General features: G+C 39.3%; 1 protein-coding gene and 1 long non-coding RNA gene across 10 annotated transcripts in view; one reads left to right on the top strand and one right to left on the bottom strand.

Moving 5' to 3' along the window:
• acaca (acetyl-CoA carboxylase alpha) overlaps positions 1 to 13,243 on the bottom strand; it is a 31,876-nt gene extending 18,633 nt beyond the window's left edge. For 4 of the 9 annotated variants that reach the window (XM_082547818.1, XM_082547819.1, XM_082547821.1 and 1 more), the window contains exons 1-26: positions 11,592 to 11,850; positions 10,188 to 10,320; positions 9,804 to 9,942; positions 9,402 to 9,511; positions 9,212 to 9,293; positions 9,017 to 9,115; positions 8,782 to 8,888; positions 8,593 to 8,703; positions 8,293 to 8,502; positions 8,028 to 8,198; positions 7,305 to 7,466; positions 6,941 to 7,104; positions 6,669 to 6,819; positions 6,355 to 6,458; positions 5,035 to 5,262; positions 4,360 to 4,510; positions 4,142 to 4,276; positions 3,147 to 3,293; positions 2,880 to 3,068; positions 2,415 to 2,515; positions 2,190 to 2,278; positions 1,927 to 2,051; positions 1,710 to 1,823; positions 805 to 918; positions 593 to 682; positions 362 to 480 (exon numbers count right to left, since the gene is read on the bottom strand). In XM_082547818.1, the coding sequence (XP_082403944.1) occupies positions 362 to 480; positions 593 to 682; positions 805 to 918; positions 1,710 to 1,823; positions 1,927 to 2,051; positions 2,190 to 2,278; positions 2,415 to 2,515; positions 2,880 to 3,068; positions 3,147 to 3,293; positions 4,142 to 4,276; positions 4,360 to 4,510; positions 5,035 to 5,262; positions 6,355 to 6,458; positions 6,669 to 6,819; positions 6,941 to 7,104; positions 7,305 to 7,466; positions 8,028 to 8,198; positions 8,293 to 8,502; positions 8,593 to 8,703; positions 8,782 to 8,888; positions 9,017 to 9,115; positions 9,212 to 9,293; positions 9,402 to 9,511; positions 9,804 to 9,942; positions 10,188 to 10,320; positions 11,592 to 11,821 (3,575 nt within the window). In that variant the 5' untranslated portion in view covers positions 11,822 to 11,850. Of the gene's footprint in view, positions 1 to 361; positions 481 to 592; positions 683 to 804; positions 919 to 1,709; positions 1,824 to 1,926; positions 2,052 to 2,189; positions 2,279 to 2,414; positions 2,516 to 2,879; positions 3,069 to 3,146; positions 3,294 to 4,141; positions 4,277 to 4,359; positions 4,511 to 5,034; positions 5,263 to 6,354; positions 6,459 to 6,668; positions 6,820 to 6,940; positions 7,105 to 7,304; positions 7,467 to 8,027; positions 8,199 to 8,292; positions 8,503 to 8,592; positions 8,704 to 8,781; positions 8,889 to 9,016; positions 9,116 to 9,211; positions 9,294 to 9,401; positions 9,512 to 9,803; positions 9,943 to 10,187; positions 10,321 to 11,591; positions 11,851 to 12,448; positions 12,472 to 12,506; positions 12,613 to 13,037 lie in introns of those variants that run through there. The other 5 variants (XM_082547817.1, XM_082547815.1, XM_082547814.1 and 2 more) reach the window with 5 other exon arrangements.
• Positions 13,244 to 14,045: 802 nt separating this feature from the next.
• On the top strand, positions 14,046 to 15,773 carry LOC309715039. The gene is made up of 3 exons (XR_014279130.1): positions 14,046 to 14,523; positions 14,803 to 14,864; positions 15,086 to 15,773. It is a non-coding gene; the product is annotated as an uncharacterized lncRNA (long non-coding RNA).
• The last annotated feature ends 3,416 nt before the right edge of the window (positions 15,774 to 19,189 follow it).

Raw genomic sequence — 19,189 nt, 5'->3', positions numbered from 1 at the left:
AATTTTATGCAGCCATGCTACACCTTGAGTTGGGATGTCAAAAAAAAAAAAAAAATAAATAAAATGTTGTAGAAAACTGTAAGACAGGAAAAAATTCAGGTTCCTCTATTTAGAAACACAGGCATAAGCAGCAACTGCAGCACATCATTGCAGGTCCCGCTGCTAACACGCAGACTAATATTATTATTGTTGTGTTGTCACCTTGCAAGCAATTTTGATAAAAGCTAACTTTTAATGAAAAATTCAACATGAGAGTAAGAGTAGAATTACTGATGGCACAGCGTCCTGGGGAAAGGAGGGGGTCAGGACAGCAGAATAGTAATGCACATGTACGCGTTTCAGCTATTTTCATGAGCAATACCTGTTGGGATGTGAAGTGGGAAGCATGAACTGAAACTCTACTATACATGTGTTGTCCTTCAGTTGTCGATGCTGAACACTGTTGAGCTCGTAGGCGATGTATGCTCTCCGAACATACACCTGACATTATTGAAGACAGGCAATGCTGGTCAGATATGTGAAGTGCTTGTAAAGTTTGTTCAATTTAAATTCAGAGAAACTGATTAATAAACAAGACTCTTATTCCTCTCACCTCCAGGGCGGCCATCCTGACTACCTGATTACTGTGGTAGAAGAAGTTGGGGAGAACGTCAAAGATGGATGTCTCTGAAAGGATCAGTTTCTAGAGAAAGAAAAATAACAAAGAAAAAAAAAAAAAGTATAATCATACACCTTGGACATTTTGTCTGTTGTTGTGAAACACATGCACAGCCACAACTACTGCTCTTGCCCTTTAATGCTCACCTGAAGGTTCTCAATGCAGAACTGGTGCCCATACATATCGATGGCAGAGAGAAAGATTGACTCCACCTGGTTGTGTCGTAGCTCATAAGAGGGAAGGTGGGAAGCTATCAACACCTGGAAGAATAAGATAAATGTGCTCTTCAGGTATAGCACAGCAAACACTACTTAATTATGCTTTCCTTTACATTTTCTGACAGTGTCAACCTTTACACTGTTTCAGCTACACACTTTGTTGTGCTAATGTGTCACATGTTTTACTTTATATTTATATTTATTTTTAAAGAAATGGAGAGCATATAGTGACATCTGGTGGGAAAATACTAAATAAATAAAGTCTGGTAGTGAGTTACATTCATAGTTGTGTTGGTGTTTCTGTATTGCTCAGCGATCACAGGTGATTCTGAGCTTTGATGTTGCACTTTGACAAACAGTTACTTTTAATAAAACAGCAAAGAGAAAAAACTTCTCTCTACACAGACTGTCAGAGATGTATGGATGAATATTAGCTATTGCATTACTAAAATGAGCAAGCTAGATACAACTACAAACTATGACATTTTGTTTCATGCTGTGCTTACAGGGCACATTACTGCTCAACAGAACAATCACAGAGTTTAAGGCCCATGTTGCTGCAAATTATCTTAAAAGTGCATGTCAGGCTACGCCAGAGGTTAAAAAATCCACAGTCCTACCAATTAGGCATCACCTGAGCCAATCCACAGCCTCTGCCACTTCAAAAGCTTTTCAGCTAAACAATCAGGCTTTCAGATCTTTTTTTTTTTTTCAACTAACTTCTTTTAGTTTCCGAATAGTACTTCTTCATTGCTGTACAGTTTTGTTTTGTTTTTTTAAATTCTGTTATTTCATTGTAGTATGTCAAACAAGATTAGGAGTTCAATTCTGACCTGCCGAGCACGCAGCGCCACCTTTGCATTGGTTGTCTTGCTGAGCTGGGTGAGTTCAGTCAAAATGGCCATCAATTCATCAGTTAGTGTTGGATCACGGCCACAGAGCTGGTCCTGCATGGAGAAGAAGAGGAAGAAGAAGAATATGATAAAAGGCACGACTGCTGAAAATCACTTTTTTATAGAGATTTCTAAATCAGTAAGAATGGATACTTACAATCAGCATAGTAACAAGTAGATTCTTCTTGGTGACTTGAGCATGGGAAAAGATATAATTGAGCACATTGGCCATGTCACCCTTGTTTTCCTCACGCAGTGCAAAGACACACTTATCGTAGTGTCCTGTTGACAGATAGATAAGAGCGTTGGTAAAAACTGGACAGGAAACTTGAGGTTTAAGAGCACCATCAAGTGGTGAGAATATGCTAATGCAATGTTTCTGCTATCCAAGCAAGAAAGTGTCAAGTCACTGTTTCTCACCATTCTGAAACTGGATCTCTACTTTTAGATATTGTCTAAGCAAGTCCATCACGACAGCCTTCATGTGACCTCTGATGCCGCTGCGGTACCTGTTAGACACAAAAACATTCTGGTCTTACAAGAAAAATGTATGCTGTTGTGCAGATAAAGCACACAGACAAAACATTTACTTTAAACCCTAGGATTAAAACTTGGTGATATTTAGATAAAAAGTATGTTGCTCACTTCTGCACCAGCTGAACAATGCTTTGTGTGTTCATAAAGAAGACTTCTCTCTCTGATTTCTTGTTAAGAGTAGCTGCATGGCTGTCCAGTATGTTTGCAATCTGGAAACAAAGGAAGAAACAATAAGCATTTAATCCCACCAGCAGTGGAGACTGATAAGCATTTAATCCCTTTGGCACTGACAACGCGTTCCTTAACAAGTGTGTGTTACAGGCTATGTAAAGAAATTTAAAAGCTACATGAAATTCTGGACCACAAATCTATTTGTCACTCACACACATCCGCACCTAGATATGGCACTTTCATTCTGCATGAAGCCACTGGGTTCATTGTTTTCAAAATACATTTTTAAAAAATGGTCACATGAAAGTGGGCTGTAACTGTATAAGGAGCTCAGGTCTGAAAAGCTGATAAGGTATGTGTAGTAAGAAATATGTGGTTCATGTGCAAGTGTCTGTGATGCACCTGCTGGCTGGGGAACTGGCAAAGCACAGAAGTTATGTTGCTGGCATACTGAGCCATCTCCTTCTTGATGGCCTTCTCCACAGCAGGGGGGATGCGACCTGAAACACTCGTCATGATGTCTTGAAGCTCCAACAGTGGTAAAGAAGGATCGCGCATGGTTTTCATTACCCTTTCCACCCATTCTTTCAACTAGGAGAGACACAAGAAGTGTGTTCAAGACTAAGCAAAGTAATGCTGGTGTGCACACTGGTGTACATGAATTCTTACCTTAGCACTGAAGAAAGGCTCAGGTAGACAATAGCCATTCATCATGTGGACAAGATGACCCAGTGTGTTATGGAAAACTCTGTGCAGCTTCTCTCCTCTCAAAGCTACTGCCTGGATAGAAGGCAGGGTCCCTGTGTAGAGCTCAGCCTGTGAGACAATACAAATACCGATTACTAATAAGTCACTGGATTTTTAAAATACATCAGCGTGTCAATGGTATGTTCTAGTAGGAGGTAGAGGTTATGGTGTGAAATAAGCAATTCTTAATCCACTGCTTAGTTTATTCTCTGCTTAATTGTTGTGTTAAGTTTTATATTTTTTTAATTTATTCAATTTGGTAATTTTACAATTTCTTGGGAACTCAACTGCTGTTTTGCTCTTTGCTTCACCATATGGGTGCAATATAGACTCATGATGATGGTGAGCTCAACCTCATTTTGGTTCATTTGGTTCCTCATAGATAATGATATGTAATTATAAAACAATGGTAGAGCAGATAAATGCTTATAGGCTGGATGTGTGTGTGTGTGTGTGTGTGTGTGTGTGTGTGTGTGTGTGTGTGTGTGTGTGCGTGCTCTCATGTCTGGGGGTTATTCAGGTATGGCTTGTAGAAAGCAAGCATATGTGTCAGTGACGTATCTATTCGATTCGTCTTAGTTTGAGACGCTTGTGCTGGAGTTTAACATCCGTTAGATTTAATTGTCTGTCTGTCTCTTCTTGCACATTGGTTCCCCTCATATATCTGAACATAAAGCGATTAATCATTAAACGCAACACATGCATATTTAAACTAATACTCAGTGTTACCAAGATACCTGCTAAGATACTTTTTATGGGCAAATGACATCAAAGTTAAAACCGATGCTCTAATTTAACCTGATGTAAACAAAAATATTACGTTAACCGTCATTTTGCATTATACAAAATCCTACTTGCTGCACAGCAAATACTGCATCTGTGACAACAATAAAGTGGAATGATGAGACATAATGTACCTGCTGCACTCTGCTTGGGTCATCCAGTTGCAACTTGGCAATGACACAGCCAGGCTCCAAAGCTGCTCCAGCCCTCTTCACATAGTGAATACAACCAGACTCTGCTGCAGTGAGGGTCATGACCATCTTCATCACCTGTTTATTTGCAAATAACCATATGTATATTTACAGATTCCATCTTTATAGTGGACTGCACACAACTAACCAAACTAATGTACCTCTATTTCAGCGTAGCACTGGCCAGCAAACACATGCCCGCCATCCTCAATAGTGTACTGAATGAGTTTTCCTGCTGAAGGAGACCGCAGCAGCGAGGGATCATTTTCTTTCTCAAAAACACACGTCTTGTTCCCAATTGTGATGCGATACCTGACAACAAAAAAACAAAACAAAAACAGTGTTAACAAACCAGAAATTAGAAGATTTCAGTGTCATGTTTTATCTGAAGATCTTAAATCAGGGGTCTCAAACTCGCGGCCCACAGGCCATTTGCGGCCCACGTCACCTCCGCTTGCGGGCCGCATATTGATGTGAACATTTTTTTTAATTATTATACAAAAAATTATTTAATACGACGCCAGAGTGTTACAGGGATGGCCTTTTAAGACTGTATGAGCATGAGGGAGGGAGAAAAAGGAAAGTCGAAAAGTACGAGGTGCTACCGAGCAGAAATGGGAGATGGAAGCATGTAAATATAAAAATAACCACTGCAGCCAAAAAGAGTGCCTGACGAGCCCAGTAAGCTATTAAGACTCGACTTTACAATGTGTTCGTTTTTTCCTCAATAATGTTCTGCTTTATTTATTTATTTATTTTTTTTAAATTGTTGTCATGTGGTAAACTTACAGTTACAATAGTAACAATTCTTTCATACAGTTAATGGTTTTGTTTACCTGTCCACCTCTTCTTTCATGTACGTAGTGTAGCTGCTTCCATCATATGAAAGCAAAAGACCTCCATCACTAAGCCGATGGACATCCACCTCAGCAGAAGAATTGTTCATGATGACCACATAGGAATTGGGAGACTGACGAGTCACTGTCAGAACGTACTTAGTACCTTCATAGATCAACTCCACATCCACAGTGTTGAGCAGCGTGTGTGGTGGTAGCACCTGCCCCCTGGTCAGAGAGTACAGAGTGTCTCATGTTATCTATTCAAAATGCTGTTTTTTCAAATGATTGTTTCTACTGCGGCTTACAACAGATTACAACTCATTTGTTTGTTTACATATTAAATAATGGCCAAAACGAATTTACGGGGGTGGCCGTAGCTCAGGTGGCAGAGCAGGTCAGCCACTAATCAGAAGGTCGGTGGTTCAATCCCAGGCTGCATCCTGGCTGCATGCCAAATATCCTTGGGCAAGATACTAACCCCATGTTTGCCTACTGGTGGTGGTCAGAGGGCCCGGTGGCGCCTGTGTCCGGCAGCCTCGCCTCTGTCAGTGCGCCCCAGGGCAGCTGTGGCTACAATGTAGCTTGCCATCGCCAGTGTGTGAATGTCACACACTTATGGACTAGAAAAGCGCTATACAAATGCAGGCCATTTACCATTTACTAGTAATGCTTCTACACATAAGAAACAGTTTAGCAAAGAAACAAGTTCAAATTGTATCTCTGTTGTTAGCAGCCCATCTCAAAAACAAATCATCTGTTCCCATTTCTTTAGCCAAATCTATGGAAAATACCAACAGTATACAGTGTGCCCTTAAAAAAAATGAAGAAACTGGACAAATGGTGGGCCTAAAACAATTATACAATATATTATATTTAACATCAAATGATCCTCTACAGTTCTCTAAAGCCTCATCAGAAAGTGTCTCGGCATTGTGATGATCCCAAAGACACTGTCAAAGCAATAACACCATACGTGGATAGAAAATGCACACAGGGGTACACCTTTAGTCATTGACTATCATCTCGACAGAGAATGGAACCAGTCTGGAGAACTATTCCTGAAGACTACTTCAAGAAATGAAAAGAAAGCTTGCCTCAGTGTGGGCAGGCTGTGTTGAAGACTTAAAGGTAGTGATGCCAAATATTCACTTTCAAGCTCATTAGAATAATTTTTGCCTTATATACTGCATTCCTATGTATGTTTAAAAAAAAACACTGCACACATTTCCCACATTCCTAGCAATATATAAAGGATTGAGGCTAGAGAATTTGCGCAGTACTGTATTTGACCATATATTATTTGCATTAGATTTTTACCTTTCCAGAGAGTGCAAAAAGTTGGAAACACTGTTCCTGAGATTAACATCTGCCACATGCAGTGCACCGCTCACAATTCCCAGCATGGTATCAGGACGCTCCGCCTGCATGTAAATTACACTTTACAACTTACACAAAAACAGTCATGCATTATATGCTGTGGATATCAGGAGGATAAACCAAAGAGACTATCATCCCAACATTTGGTTTTATTGTGGTTTCAGTGCAGACACTAACATATAGGTCAAACATTAAATAACCTGTCGTTACAGTTAAGAACATCCATTGGCAACAGCTGCATAATCTCCACATACCTGCATCTTCTCTGAGATAAGTCTGTCCAGCCAGCCTGTGTCGATACTATTGTGCTGGAAGCTTTCTGTCTCCAGCAGCTTAATGAGGTATTCCACTGTTGTCCTGAAGTCACCCCTGATAGACAGCTCCTTAAGCGCAACCACCATGTTTCTAAAAGAAGCCATAACCTCTGTTTAGACATTGTTCAGAAATAATCCATATTGGTAAGTGTATATAATAAAATGGAGTAAAAATAATAAGATCAATGTTTCTTAATTCTGAGTATACTTACGAGATGGCTTCTTCACGATTCTCTCCCCATGAGAAGCAGTGCCCAAACTGGGAGTCGGCAAACTCATGCAGCCCTCCAGCCGCTGCAACGCTGAAGTAGCCCCATACATTCTTATTGCTGCGGAAATTCAGCTCTTGCACTGTTCCAGAGCTTGGCTTGAAACCCTGCAATCACACAGCATAAACACAGTGATGCAAAGTGGACATTCAAACAGTAGTGATAATAGTACTTGTTGTTTTTAAAAAAAAAAAAAAAGAAGAAGACTGAAAAGTAATATGAGTCACACAATAACGTCAGCAGATATGAATCGTTGGGTAACCTTTGGCTGGAAAACTTTTGCACAGCAGGAATGAGTGAATCTTACCTCATCTGGGTTCTCACTGGTGATACGAGCAGCAATGACATGGCCCCGTGGGGAAGGGGCAGTTGACAGAGCCTCAAAATCAATGGGAGAATCCCCCCAGGGCTGAACGCCATAAAGCATTCTAATGTCTTTGATCCGATGAAGAGGAATGCCCATAGCAATCTAACAAAGAAAGAAAAAAAAGGGAAAAAAAAAAAAGAAAAGAAAAAGAGTATTATTAACGTAACACATGGTGATCATAAACTAGCATGGAAAAATGATAACAGTCTGACTAAATAGCATATATTAGACCATGATTACTTTCCCCCCATTTTTTAATAAAGAACCCCCAAAAGATTTCTTTGTCGTGCCTATTTGAAGCTTATCAATCCATCTTTCAACCAACCAAGATAATGAGCACTGAATCAGATAGTGTGTCACTCCCAAGTAGCACCCAATCAGCTTGCCTACAATGCCCTCGCAGTCCTTCAGCTTCATTGCCACTGACCTATTTACACACAATCCTAAACACTGCAGAGCAGACCACGTGACCCATCACTGCTACTCCGTGATCTGCTTCAGTGTTTCTGCACATTGCGCATTTGCCGTTGGTTGCCATAGCAACCAGAGGCCCCATCATAGCATCGACCATGGTGAAGCATGCTTATTTTTAGAGTCTGTGACTGGCCTGTAGTGGACAATGTGTATGATGTAACTGTGAGCTACTGAATAAGTGAGACCAACCTGCAGCTGGGCAGCAGGCAAGTTGACATCAGCCACCATCTCAGTGCACGGGTGTTCCACCTGTAGACGAGGGTTGAGCTCCAGGAAATAGAAGCTGCCATCCTGGCTGTAGAGGTACTCAACTGTACCAGCACTTACATAACCCACCAACTTAGCCAGCTTTACTGCACACTGAAAGGCGAGAACAGTTCAGGTTAATTTAAGCTTGAAATTTGTTGGTACCAATTTCCATTTATCAGTGCAAGTGATGCTAGAGGGGGAATACCTTTTCCATATCCTCAAACACATCAGAAGTGGCGATGGTAGCAGGAGCCTCTTCTATAATTTTCTGGTGTCGCCGCTGCACAGAACAGTCTCTGCCAAACAGGGAAATGGCATTGCCATACTGATCAGCCAAAATCTGAACCTCCAAGTGACGGGCATGCTTGGCTAGCTGCATGACAAAAATGGGCGATCCTGGGACTTCTGCCTGGACCTGGAAAAGATCAAATATATTCTTGAAATCGTTGAATACATAAAATACCACCGTACCAAAAAGCAGGAAAAGCTGTACATGTTCACTTACCTGTCTGAACAGGTTAGGGAAATCATCAGCAGAGTTGACTTTACGGATCCCTTTTCCTCCACCACCTTCGGAGGCCTTCACCATTATAGGGTAGCCAATTTTCTCTGCAGCCTTGTGATAGAAAGAGATGTTAGAAAGAGTGCATGCAACACTCATTTTCCATTATACAGCATTAGGTGAATTGCTTACTTTCATGCCATGCTCTACATCCTGGACGCAGCCGAGCTCATACAAGTCGTGAGGAATGTTGACGACCTTCTTCTTTTGGTTATTCTCTGGCCAGTCCACTGTCAGACCTGAAAAAGAAGATCCCAAAATGTACTCAGCATAGAAACTTGTCAGTGTCCCTGTGCATTGTTAATATTTTATTTCATCTGAAATGTTGACCAGCTACAATATTCAGACACCAGAATCTATGACCTACCTGTTCCGCTCCAGGGCAGTGTTGGAATTCCAGCTGTCTGAGCCACGATGGAGGAAGCAATCTTATCTCCAAGCGCCCACATAGCCTGACTTGGTGGACCTAAGAAAAGAGAGAAGAATTTTAACACTTTACTCTTACGTTACTCTGGCAAATGAAGAACAGGTGATGGTCAACAAAGTGACCCTCACTCCTCACCCATGAAAGCAATGCCATGCTTTTGAAGGAGCTCTGGGAGTTTGGGGTTTTCTGAGGCATGCCCCCATCCAGCCCACACTGCCTATAATACATAAAACAATACAACACCAGATGATAAATAAAAAAGAAAAAAAAGAAAAGAAAGAAAGGTAATTACAGAAGAAACTATTGAAAAATATTCTGGTGATACCTGAACTGGTATGCGTTTAGCAATGTCTAGAATGAGCTCAACATTGGCATAGTTGTTGTTATTAGTCCCCCCGGGTACAGGCACATAATGATCTGCCATCTTAATGTACTCTGTAAGCACAAAAAATATGACAAAACATGAACAATTATTCTCAGTCCTTTCAATAATACCAAAAAAGGCCAGTCATATTAGCTATAAGATAGTTAAAATGTAAAATTTTTGAATGTAAAATTTTAGAATCATCAGAATCAACATACTTATTAATCCCTAGGGAAATCATGTTGAAATGTTGTATGTAGAAATCATGAAGTCAATATACCTGTCTCAAAAGCCTCAAAATATGCTGAAGGTGGTACCACATACAATGAGTCTACTGTTTGGGGAAACCAAACTTTAGCTCACCTGCATTGGCCTTCAGGTCTTCTGGGGTCACCATGACGACAAAACGGATTGCCCTTTCATTGCGAAACATTTCATAGGCCCAGCGGCGGATGGAGCGCATGCATTTCACTGCTGCAATGCCATTGTTTGCAATGAGCACCTGAAAAAGGAGATCAGTTACTATTGTTAACATAGTCTAATCACAATATAGCAGGAAAGTTATGAAATGCACATACAGTCAATCATTTGACTGACATAATATCACAATTTGAATTTGAATCTTTTAATGTTTTTTGTTATTATTGCAGAGTTTATAAATTAGATTATTGTATAGAATTATTGTCCCTTTATAACACGTTGGGGTTTTTTGGAGTTTTTTTTTTTTTTTAAATCAGAATTTCTTACCTTTTCAATGACCCTGTTACCACCAAAGCGTGTGACAAATTCAGCAGGAGAAGCAACAGTGAAGTCCCTCTGGAGGTCAATACGCCTGCGATCTCGTCCTTGTTTCACCAGGTGCAGGCCTGACATGCTTGATCTGTTTTAATTTAAAAAAAAAAACAAAGAATATCAATATAATGTCCCTTTGGTTATACAGCTTCTGGATAAGTTGGTGAAATGGTCAGAATGTCTAACCATAAATAAAAATCTATGACAACAGTAGGAAAAAAACAAACAAAAAACCAACAACCTAGAAATAAAATAATGGAAGAAATTGTTAAAAAGAGTAGAATTTCTTGTTCAAACACATTTACATGTTGGGGCAAGTGCTTCCAACAGAAACTGCCGAGCCCTGTAAATCAAAGCTCCACCCAAAGAGGAAGAGTTGGGACAGTTGGGTACTATGGGTGGAGGAACGTGACAGGGTGTGGCAGAGCCTGGGCCCGTTTAGCTGGCTGGCTTCTATATGACATGACACTGGATGGTTGCATCACTGTAAAGATCTTGACGTGGATCAACTCTGTCCAGATGTGGAAGAGATTGTGTGTGTGGGGGGAGTGGGGAGACGGGGCGGCATAACCCCCGTTCATCCAGTATTTCCAGTTCTGACAACGGTAGTGCCGCCCAGTGTCTTTCGGTTTACCCTCATTGAAACTGATCACATCAAAACCAGCCACAAATAAAAGTAAACTTGCTGATTATGGCACAAAGAAAGTCAGCATGCAAGAAATGATAATAATTAATGTCCCAAGTGTTTTTGCAAGTAATTATACTTAGAGGTCAAATACACATAAAAACACACACGCACTGTTTTTTTTTAACTTAAATTTAAAACGAAAACTTTAAATAACAAAACACAGGAGATCAGGGAGCCCAGTAGGAAAAAAAAACAACCCCACCCCCACCAAAAAAACAGGATTGGCAGAGAGGCTAAAAACTACTATCATGAATAGCTCCTTTCAAAAGTTTGGGAATTCCTGTCTGTAAAAAATCATTTGACCATTTTTCCACAAAAACATTCTGCAGTCAAGATGACTGCTCTCCGGGACAATCTCACACAGTGAGGGCACAGAGGAACCTTTAGGTAGAGTGCAACTAGAAAAACCGCATTTTTCACAAGTTGCTCAAAGGGTTATGAAGCCAAGGAAAACTACATAATCTGAGCAGAGCATGCTGCGTGTTATTTTAGACTACAGATGTTGGCTAGTTTCACAAAGACAGCACAGAAAGTTGCAGGATCCCTATCCCTATCTCTCATTTGCTATATATAGCTTTTAGAAGGACATTTACAAATGTTTGAATAAAATGTATATTTCTGTTGCATTACCATTTAGAAGCCAGACAGACAAAGAAGGTTTACAGGCTAACCTTAAATTGTGCATAGGACCATCGATGTGGTCGAAGCCCATTTCATAGGTGCTGTCCGAACTCCCGGAAGATGGAGACAAGGAGCGAGTCTCCTTCTCGTCCAGCTGTATGTCCACCTTTCCTTGGTTTTCATCCTCTGAGTTCTCCTCTGACACAGATCCCACAATGAAGCGAGAGTGCAATTCCGCAACAGCCGGAATCTTCTTGGCAGCACCGTCCTGTTGTGCCATGGTCGGGCGACAGGAGCAGGCTCCAAACACTGACAAGAAGCAGAGCAGTGGTTGCAACAGTTATAAAGGAGCCACAGAGTACAGTGTGACACAGATTGCTTTGGCTGGAACACAAGGCTGTTTGTCATTATTGCAAAAGTGGGTTACATGAACTTAAGTTTCTTGATAGTGCAATTGATATTGCATCATTTTTGTGCACACTCTGGAAAAAAATGCCACTTTATGATCTGCCAAAACAGTTGCTTAGAATAAAATATTAATAACAAAATATTAAACAATAACACCTGAATGTAATGAGTGCTATATTGTCACCAGTAATCATATAGACAGAACCAATGAAGCATTATTTAGGCAGACAGCCATATAATCAAATTTGCTATTTGCCAGAGTTGCACTGTAATCATCAGTTGTCCTGTGTACACTTTGCATCTGCTATTTAAAAGAGTGGACAAAAGCAAAACAATTAAGACAATTGCTTGATTAAAACTCCTGTTTTTCCTCAAAACCCTAGCATCTGCTACAGTAATACTGACATTCCCTTTCTTCTCCCCCTTGTTAATTTACCATGAAGCCTCGAAAAAACGTTAATTAACAGCCACGTGCGGAAACGATAAGACGTTACTTAACTGCTATGTTGCTGTCGCCCTACCTGTCCAGTTGCCACAACTGTTAAAAAAAACCCCACCTGTCAGAGCAACTGGAAAGAGTAGACTCTCGGGTAAGGCACACCTTACCTCTCGGCAGGCGCTTGCGGGACCAGAAAAACAAGCCGAGCACCGCAAACAGGCACGCTGTAAAAGTGAGCCAGGAGAACATCACGAAATGATAGCTGTGTTTAGCTTGTTAATAGACCCATATTTCTGTTTTCCGCAATGAACATTATTTAATGAGATAACTTTAGAACCGCCTTCTAGAAAAAGAAAAATTAAGGGGGGGAAACAAGAACTAAGGCTGAGTCGACTAGTTAAGGTTACCTGTCCGGTGAAGGCTAGCTTCTTTACCCAGCAACCCCAGATAAGCTGAGGCGCAGGTGCTAATAACGCTAGCTTACCGGCAGGCGCTAATACAATTATAATTCCACAGTAACGGCACTAATACAATAGCACGGACTGTACTGTACTGGCTACCGTTGTACTGTACTGCAGTGTGGGTGAAAACCTGGGTGCAGACGCGAAGTAATAAGAGATAAACCCTTGCAGGTATGCTAGCGACTCACCGGTGGAGATAAACCGACACGTAATCCTGAAAAAAAGTTGAATTAAAAAGATCGATAAATTAATTGTATCTGCCAGACATCTCTCTTTCGAGTGATGATGAAAACATCACATCATGATGAGGTCACACATCACCATCAGATGCTTAAACAGCAGAGAGTGGGGTGATGTGATGATGCGCAGGCAGGTTATTCCTGGGCATTGACCTCTGACTGCAGCTTCCGCTATAGAACTAGTTTAGATAGTAAAGACATCACACTCAAGCCGGTATATTAACGACTTCAGCATTATGTGTTCAGGCTGTCTATCTATTCTTCCGTTTATAAGGGAATGACGTAAAAAAAAACAGAAAATATATTGTATGTTGGACGTTATGAACAACTTGTAATTATACAGTTAATTACAAGTTGTACATAACGTCTAAAATACAATATATTTAATATAATAATATAATTTTAAAAAAGAAAGAAAACTGTGGAGTCAAGATAACCACAGCTGCTACACCAGCTGAAATCAAACGAAACGCTAGTGTTTTTGTAACATCCATCCAAGGTGCTCGATACTATATCTGCTGAATTCTTATGATTAAAAATATATATGAACATTCCAAAAGCAGAAAAAAAAGAAAAGAAATAATGTTTTTTTGCTTTTGTTTTGTTTTTTCTTCTATCCAGTCAATGTAATAAGGTCTTAGTAATCAAATATCAGTAAAAGACACGTTAACGCTGAATCCTTTCTGTCTAGTTCAGCTAGATCTATGCTGATTTCGCTCGCAAAGCTCCAATCAAATTGCAGTTAATCTGTGTGGGCGTGTTTAAGGCGGTAGAGGGCCGGGAGACACCCGGAAGAGGTGGTGCTTGAGCATGTGCTGTCAATGTACACAGCTACATATATGTAGCAGAACTGAACTTCGGTGTGCGGAATCTGTGACGAGCACACAGTTTCGCGGTTGCAGGTCTTCGTCGTTGTTGAGTAGACTGCGTGCAGCTGAAGCATGCTGTGAGCCCGCTAACATCAGACTACATTTAACAAGTCTGTTGTACACTATTTTCACGACGGGTAGTTTGAGGACTACGTATGTAAACTGGGAATGTCAAAAATCAGGGGCGATTTTAGCCCATTTTTGGGGGTGCTTCAGCACCCCTAACATGAATCAAAGCACCCCCAAAGATTTCTTACTTTTTTGACAATATTTGCTGTTTGTGTGACACACTACTAAAAATATAAAAAGCATACAGTACTGTACTTGTGTGAGACGTAACATTTTAACAACAAAAGTATAGATAATCCCCCCTCCCAAAGTGATTTGTTCCAGCTCGCCTCTCCCCTGCTCTGGCTCTAGGATGGTGGCTGAGACGCAACGGAGCGGAGGTGTTAGTGTCTGGCTTAAAACAGGACATATTAGCTGCATTTAACCTTCAGTTACTCTTTATATAGTTAGGTAGGAGTCAGACCATGTTTCTTTTTAGCTGAAAAATATTACACCAGGTAACCTGCTGTGTTGAAAACGTGTTTTCTGGCAATGTTTGCTACTCTACAATCCGTCCTGCTCTGTAGTAAAATCAGCGACATCTGACCGTCCTGTTGCTCCCATTGAAATATATACAGCCTATTTAAAATCTAAAACTTTAAATTGTCCGTAGCCTGCTGTTGTTACCACTGTCCTGCTTGAAATGGATACTAACTAGCTAACTGACTGGATGCCCATTAGCCTTATAACTCCTGTTGTGTGTGTGTGTGTGTGTGTGTGTGTGTGTGTGTGTACAGAGAGACAGTCAGGTTCATAATGGATATAAGGAAGTTTTTTCAAAAAAAGGAGCCACATTCAGGTAAAAGTGTAAAATCAAATTATCCATCAATCAAGAATAATATTGGATCAGTGTTTCAATGTTTATATCTTTTATTGGTTGTTCATGTGGTTTGGTTATTTGCCTTTTGGTTGAAAGTACACTGAGAGAGGACTTTTTGTTAGCGATCTTAATAGAATTTTTTTCATATTAATGTAATTTTTCATCTAATTGAATACAATCTATTTGTGTATGATTGTCAGTCCAAAGAGGGAGAGAGGAAAGAGGGAACGTGAAGAGAAAGTACAAGGTCAGGAAGAACCAGGTAAGAAAACAGACAGGGAACAGTGACAGGCACAACACAAACTGTTAAACTGACAAAGAGAAAAAACCTGATTTTACTCACACAATCTGGAAGTTGTGTTCTCCCTATATTAAAGCTGCTATAAAGAATCTGCAAAACAAACTGGGTTGAAACATTTTTGACCCTCTTTAACAACATTCCAACATAACATTATAATGGATTGGGGAGATTAAAATTAATAATATATTTTTATGTGGTTCAGCCACAACTCTACTAAAACCTCAGCCAGTAATAGGTAGGCCAACTTTTGGACCGTCCAGTTGTCTGTATGACTGCCGCAGTACGTACATCACATTTGCACACTATCAGAAAGTGCCAAACGATGCCCTGGTGGAGTGAGGAGCTGTAAAGAGAAGCAGATGCTCTGTTTATATTCTAAAAATGTTTTAAGCTTGTTTCAAAGATTCTGTACTGCAGCTTTAAATGTTTTCCAAAAGCACACACACACTTATCAGTGTTTCTCAAACTTTTTACAGTGTGTACCACCTGAGAAAAATGTCAAGCTCTCCTAAGTGCCACTATGAAAGCATGAAACTCATAAATCTTACAACACAAAATTAGTATCTGCAGTAAAGATTTTTTCATACATTGTATACATTCTACCACAGGCAAAGTTGCCTCCATTTTTATATTCTTTTTTTTTATATTTTGTAATAATTTATTTGTAATAATTTATTCTGTTTTGGGAGTGTTTTTATGTATCTGTATTATATTATACAAACACATTAAAAGTGAATCTCTGTCCAAAAAATGCACTCAGTTTACTTTTTACTCACTATGAGCATCATTCATTATTCTTCCCCAGTAATTAAGGTTAGGATATGTATTTTTTTTATTCCAATCCATTCTTCTTTTGCAGCATTTAAATAACCTTGATCAGATTTGATGGTTTTGTTACAGACTTTTCAAAAAAGTGTTTTGCTTTGTTAAAATGTACAAAACAGTGATGTCATGTTTTGTGACGAGGACCCAGGCACAGAGAGACTTGATTAATTTAAGAATCTTATGATTTAATAAAGAGATTTGCAGACTTGCACAGAGATGGTAAAATTATGATGACTGATAACGGAGACTAAGACAACAGACGATGAGGACAGGGAGGAACAGGGGTTTAAATGCACCAAAGTGACAGTCAGAGAGAACTCGGGACAACATTTAAGGATGCAGGGACTGACAGAGACAGGTTTATCTTGCCTGGCTGGGCAGCTCTCTGGGTGCTCAGCACCCCCAAAGCTCTGATCCTAGAATCGCCCCTGTCAAAAATTAAGAAAAAAAATGCATCCAGTGTGCAGTATATTAAAGATGTTTATTCATCACTTCAGTGCAGGCAAGTGGAGTATATAGACTGCAGACGATGTAGTCAACGGAAGACTTATTTCATATCCCGTTTGGCTCACGTTAGCTGTGTCGTTTGAAAGCTGAGAAACTGGCCTGTCTGCATTCAAACTGGTTCCGGCGAAATCCCACTTCTAATCACAAACGAGAAGCAATTAGGATTGATCGTATTTAAATAAAGAGACTTGAATTCATATATTCTCTCTGTGAAACTGTTTTACAAAGACAGTTATTCAAAGTAATGTTCATACTTAATGTGACGAATTAAACATTGATTTTTTTTTTTTACCGTACTCGTGTGCGTGTAGGACAGATGGATAGCCATGTAAAAACGCTTAAAACTTTGTCTATTCATGTGTAGACAGTAACAGCTTGCTGAGGTTTCTGATGATATGAAAGTGTAAATGCAGGTCGTCAGGCTAAGAGTCCTAAAGCTAAGCCCTAAAAGACTGAAAGAGAATGAAATCAAATTACAATATACCAGTGTTGAATTAAATACCAGCTCATTCAAAACATGATTTGGTTCATTAAATGTACATCTTTTAGTTAGAGCCTACACCACTTTAACCCAGTTGTTAAAATAAAACAGGATACCTGTGATAAACTATGACAGTTAACCTTAGTGAAATACCCTCGATTACCAGTTTACATCAAAGGTGTAAATATATTATTATTGCACCTTAGATCCACTAGGTGGCTTCAGAGGCCTTAATGTGCAGAACCACTCAAAGTGGTTCTGAATTTATGGGATTTCAGCAGGAGCAACTTTGTCTTTCTATTTCTTGACTTTAACATAAAGATACATGCCAAAAGCTTAATTTACATTAACAAAAGCTTTTAAATTGTTTCCATGTTAAGTGAATGACTGCATCAAGGCGATCTCATCTATTTAAGCCATCTGTGTTAACATTTTTATCTTAGCTCATAGTGATGATAAGGATTGATTTAAAAATCCAATCATAGAGCCTGCATTGCCTTCTCTTGACACAGTGATGTTGAAAAACTGAAGTATTTGCAAGTTAACAGTCTTTTAACTAATATTCTGCACACTGTGAAGTGTGAAATAGATGCTTCCCTCCCAGTGTTCAGAGTAGGTTAGCACATGCCTGCAGAAACTTGATATTTCAGTGCACTGTTGGTCTATTTTAACACAACCAAAATTATTATTTTAAGTATTAGTAGAATTAATTAGTGTAATACTAAACATGCAAGTGACAGGAATAAATATTGACACTATCGCAATCACAAAAGAGATTTAGGATTTAAAAAAAAACTTTCTTTTTTCTTTCTATGCTTTAATAACTTAGGTTTGCAGAAGACAAAGAAGCTCTAAACATTCACTAACACACAAATGTATTAAGAAGACTTAAGTATTCATTTTTTAAGTCTCAAGACAACTAGTGACAACATTTATTTTGCCATTTGTCAGTGTGCCCCAGCAAACCTCAAAGTAAAAACAGTGTGAATCATCTTGTTTGAATACACAGTCAGCTATCTACATTTGTTTGTATACATGCAAATGGGTGTGTCCTACACTGATATGACCTTTTTTACACTCTCCCAGTATGATTTAGTGTCTTCAAATTTGTCCCTGTCATTAAACGCCAACTTTACTGTCACCAAGTGACAGTGGTTCAACTTTATGTGAACCACTGTCACTTTACAAATAGTGTCACTGTCCAGCTAAATTTTTTTTCACACGGTTGAGCTAACATATGCCATAGCTTTATGACTATTGTAATGCTGTGTGCGGACAGATGTAAAATACGCAGGCAGTAAAATGAGGGCACTGCAGCTAACGGTCCAATTTAAAATCTGTCTCTTGTCTTGCCAGTGTTTGTTCCTGGAAAGGTGTGGGTGTTGGATGAGGGGAGCAAAAGTGCCAAGATGTGTTGCCACAAGAATTTGTTTAGAATTAAGATCATAAGTTCAAGAGCTCCCCTTTTCTTCTAATGCATTTGACTGTGACTTAAAATAGAAGATGACAAAAATGTTCTATAAGGTCTAAAGGGCAACCAAAGCCACAGTTGCCTAGAAATCAGTACAAAGATGGGTCATAAGGAGCAGCCACATAGGCTGACCTTTTCTGAAATAGAAAACAGAAGTAGAGAAATAAAATGTAAAGCTTTTTTTAAAAAATAAAGTAACTACATAAATAAAACTGATCACCATTAGAGAAAAAAATAAGGGAAAAATCCCTTCTTAAATCAATATTAAATATCCTGGCATTTAAAAACAGTGATAGACAGCGCCACATCCAAAAGTTTGTTTTTTTTTGTTTGTTGTTGGTTTATTTTTACGAAATGTAGGGTTGCAATGCACAACAACTCACCAAAAGATGACCCCGCCCAAAAAAAGAACAAACAAAATAAGCAAAATTAACGTTAAATAATTCAGTCAAATATTACAGATTAGAACATCTTTATGTAAATTGTGAAAACACACACACAACACACAATATACTTGCATAATTCCATACACAACATCACATCTCCTGGAGATTTCTCAAGTGCTGGTTTAAAAGAAGATAAACAAAAAGTCCTGAGTTTTTCCAAGCTCACTGCACATTTTTGGTATATCAGAATGTGAAAGTGTGAAACAAATATAAAACATTCTGAAAAAAGGCTTCATTTAGTCACTTTCTTGTGAAAAAAAAATGCAAGAGAAA

Source organism: Aulonocara stuartgranti, assembly GCF_965226115.1.
Source record: "Aulonocara stuartgranti genome assembly, chromosome: 10".
Lineage (NCBI taxonomy): Eukaryota > Metazoa > Chordata > Actinopteri > Cichliformes > Cichlidae > Aulonocara > Aulonocara stuartgranti.
Note: the sequence above shows the minus strand (reverse complement) of the source record. Positions and strands in the feature narration are given on the sequence as shown.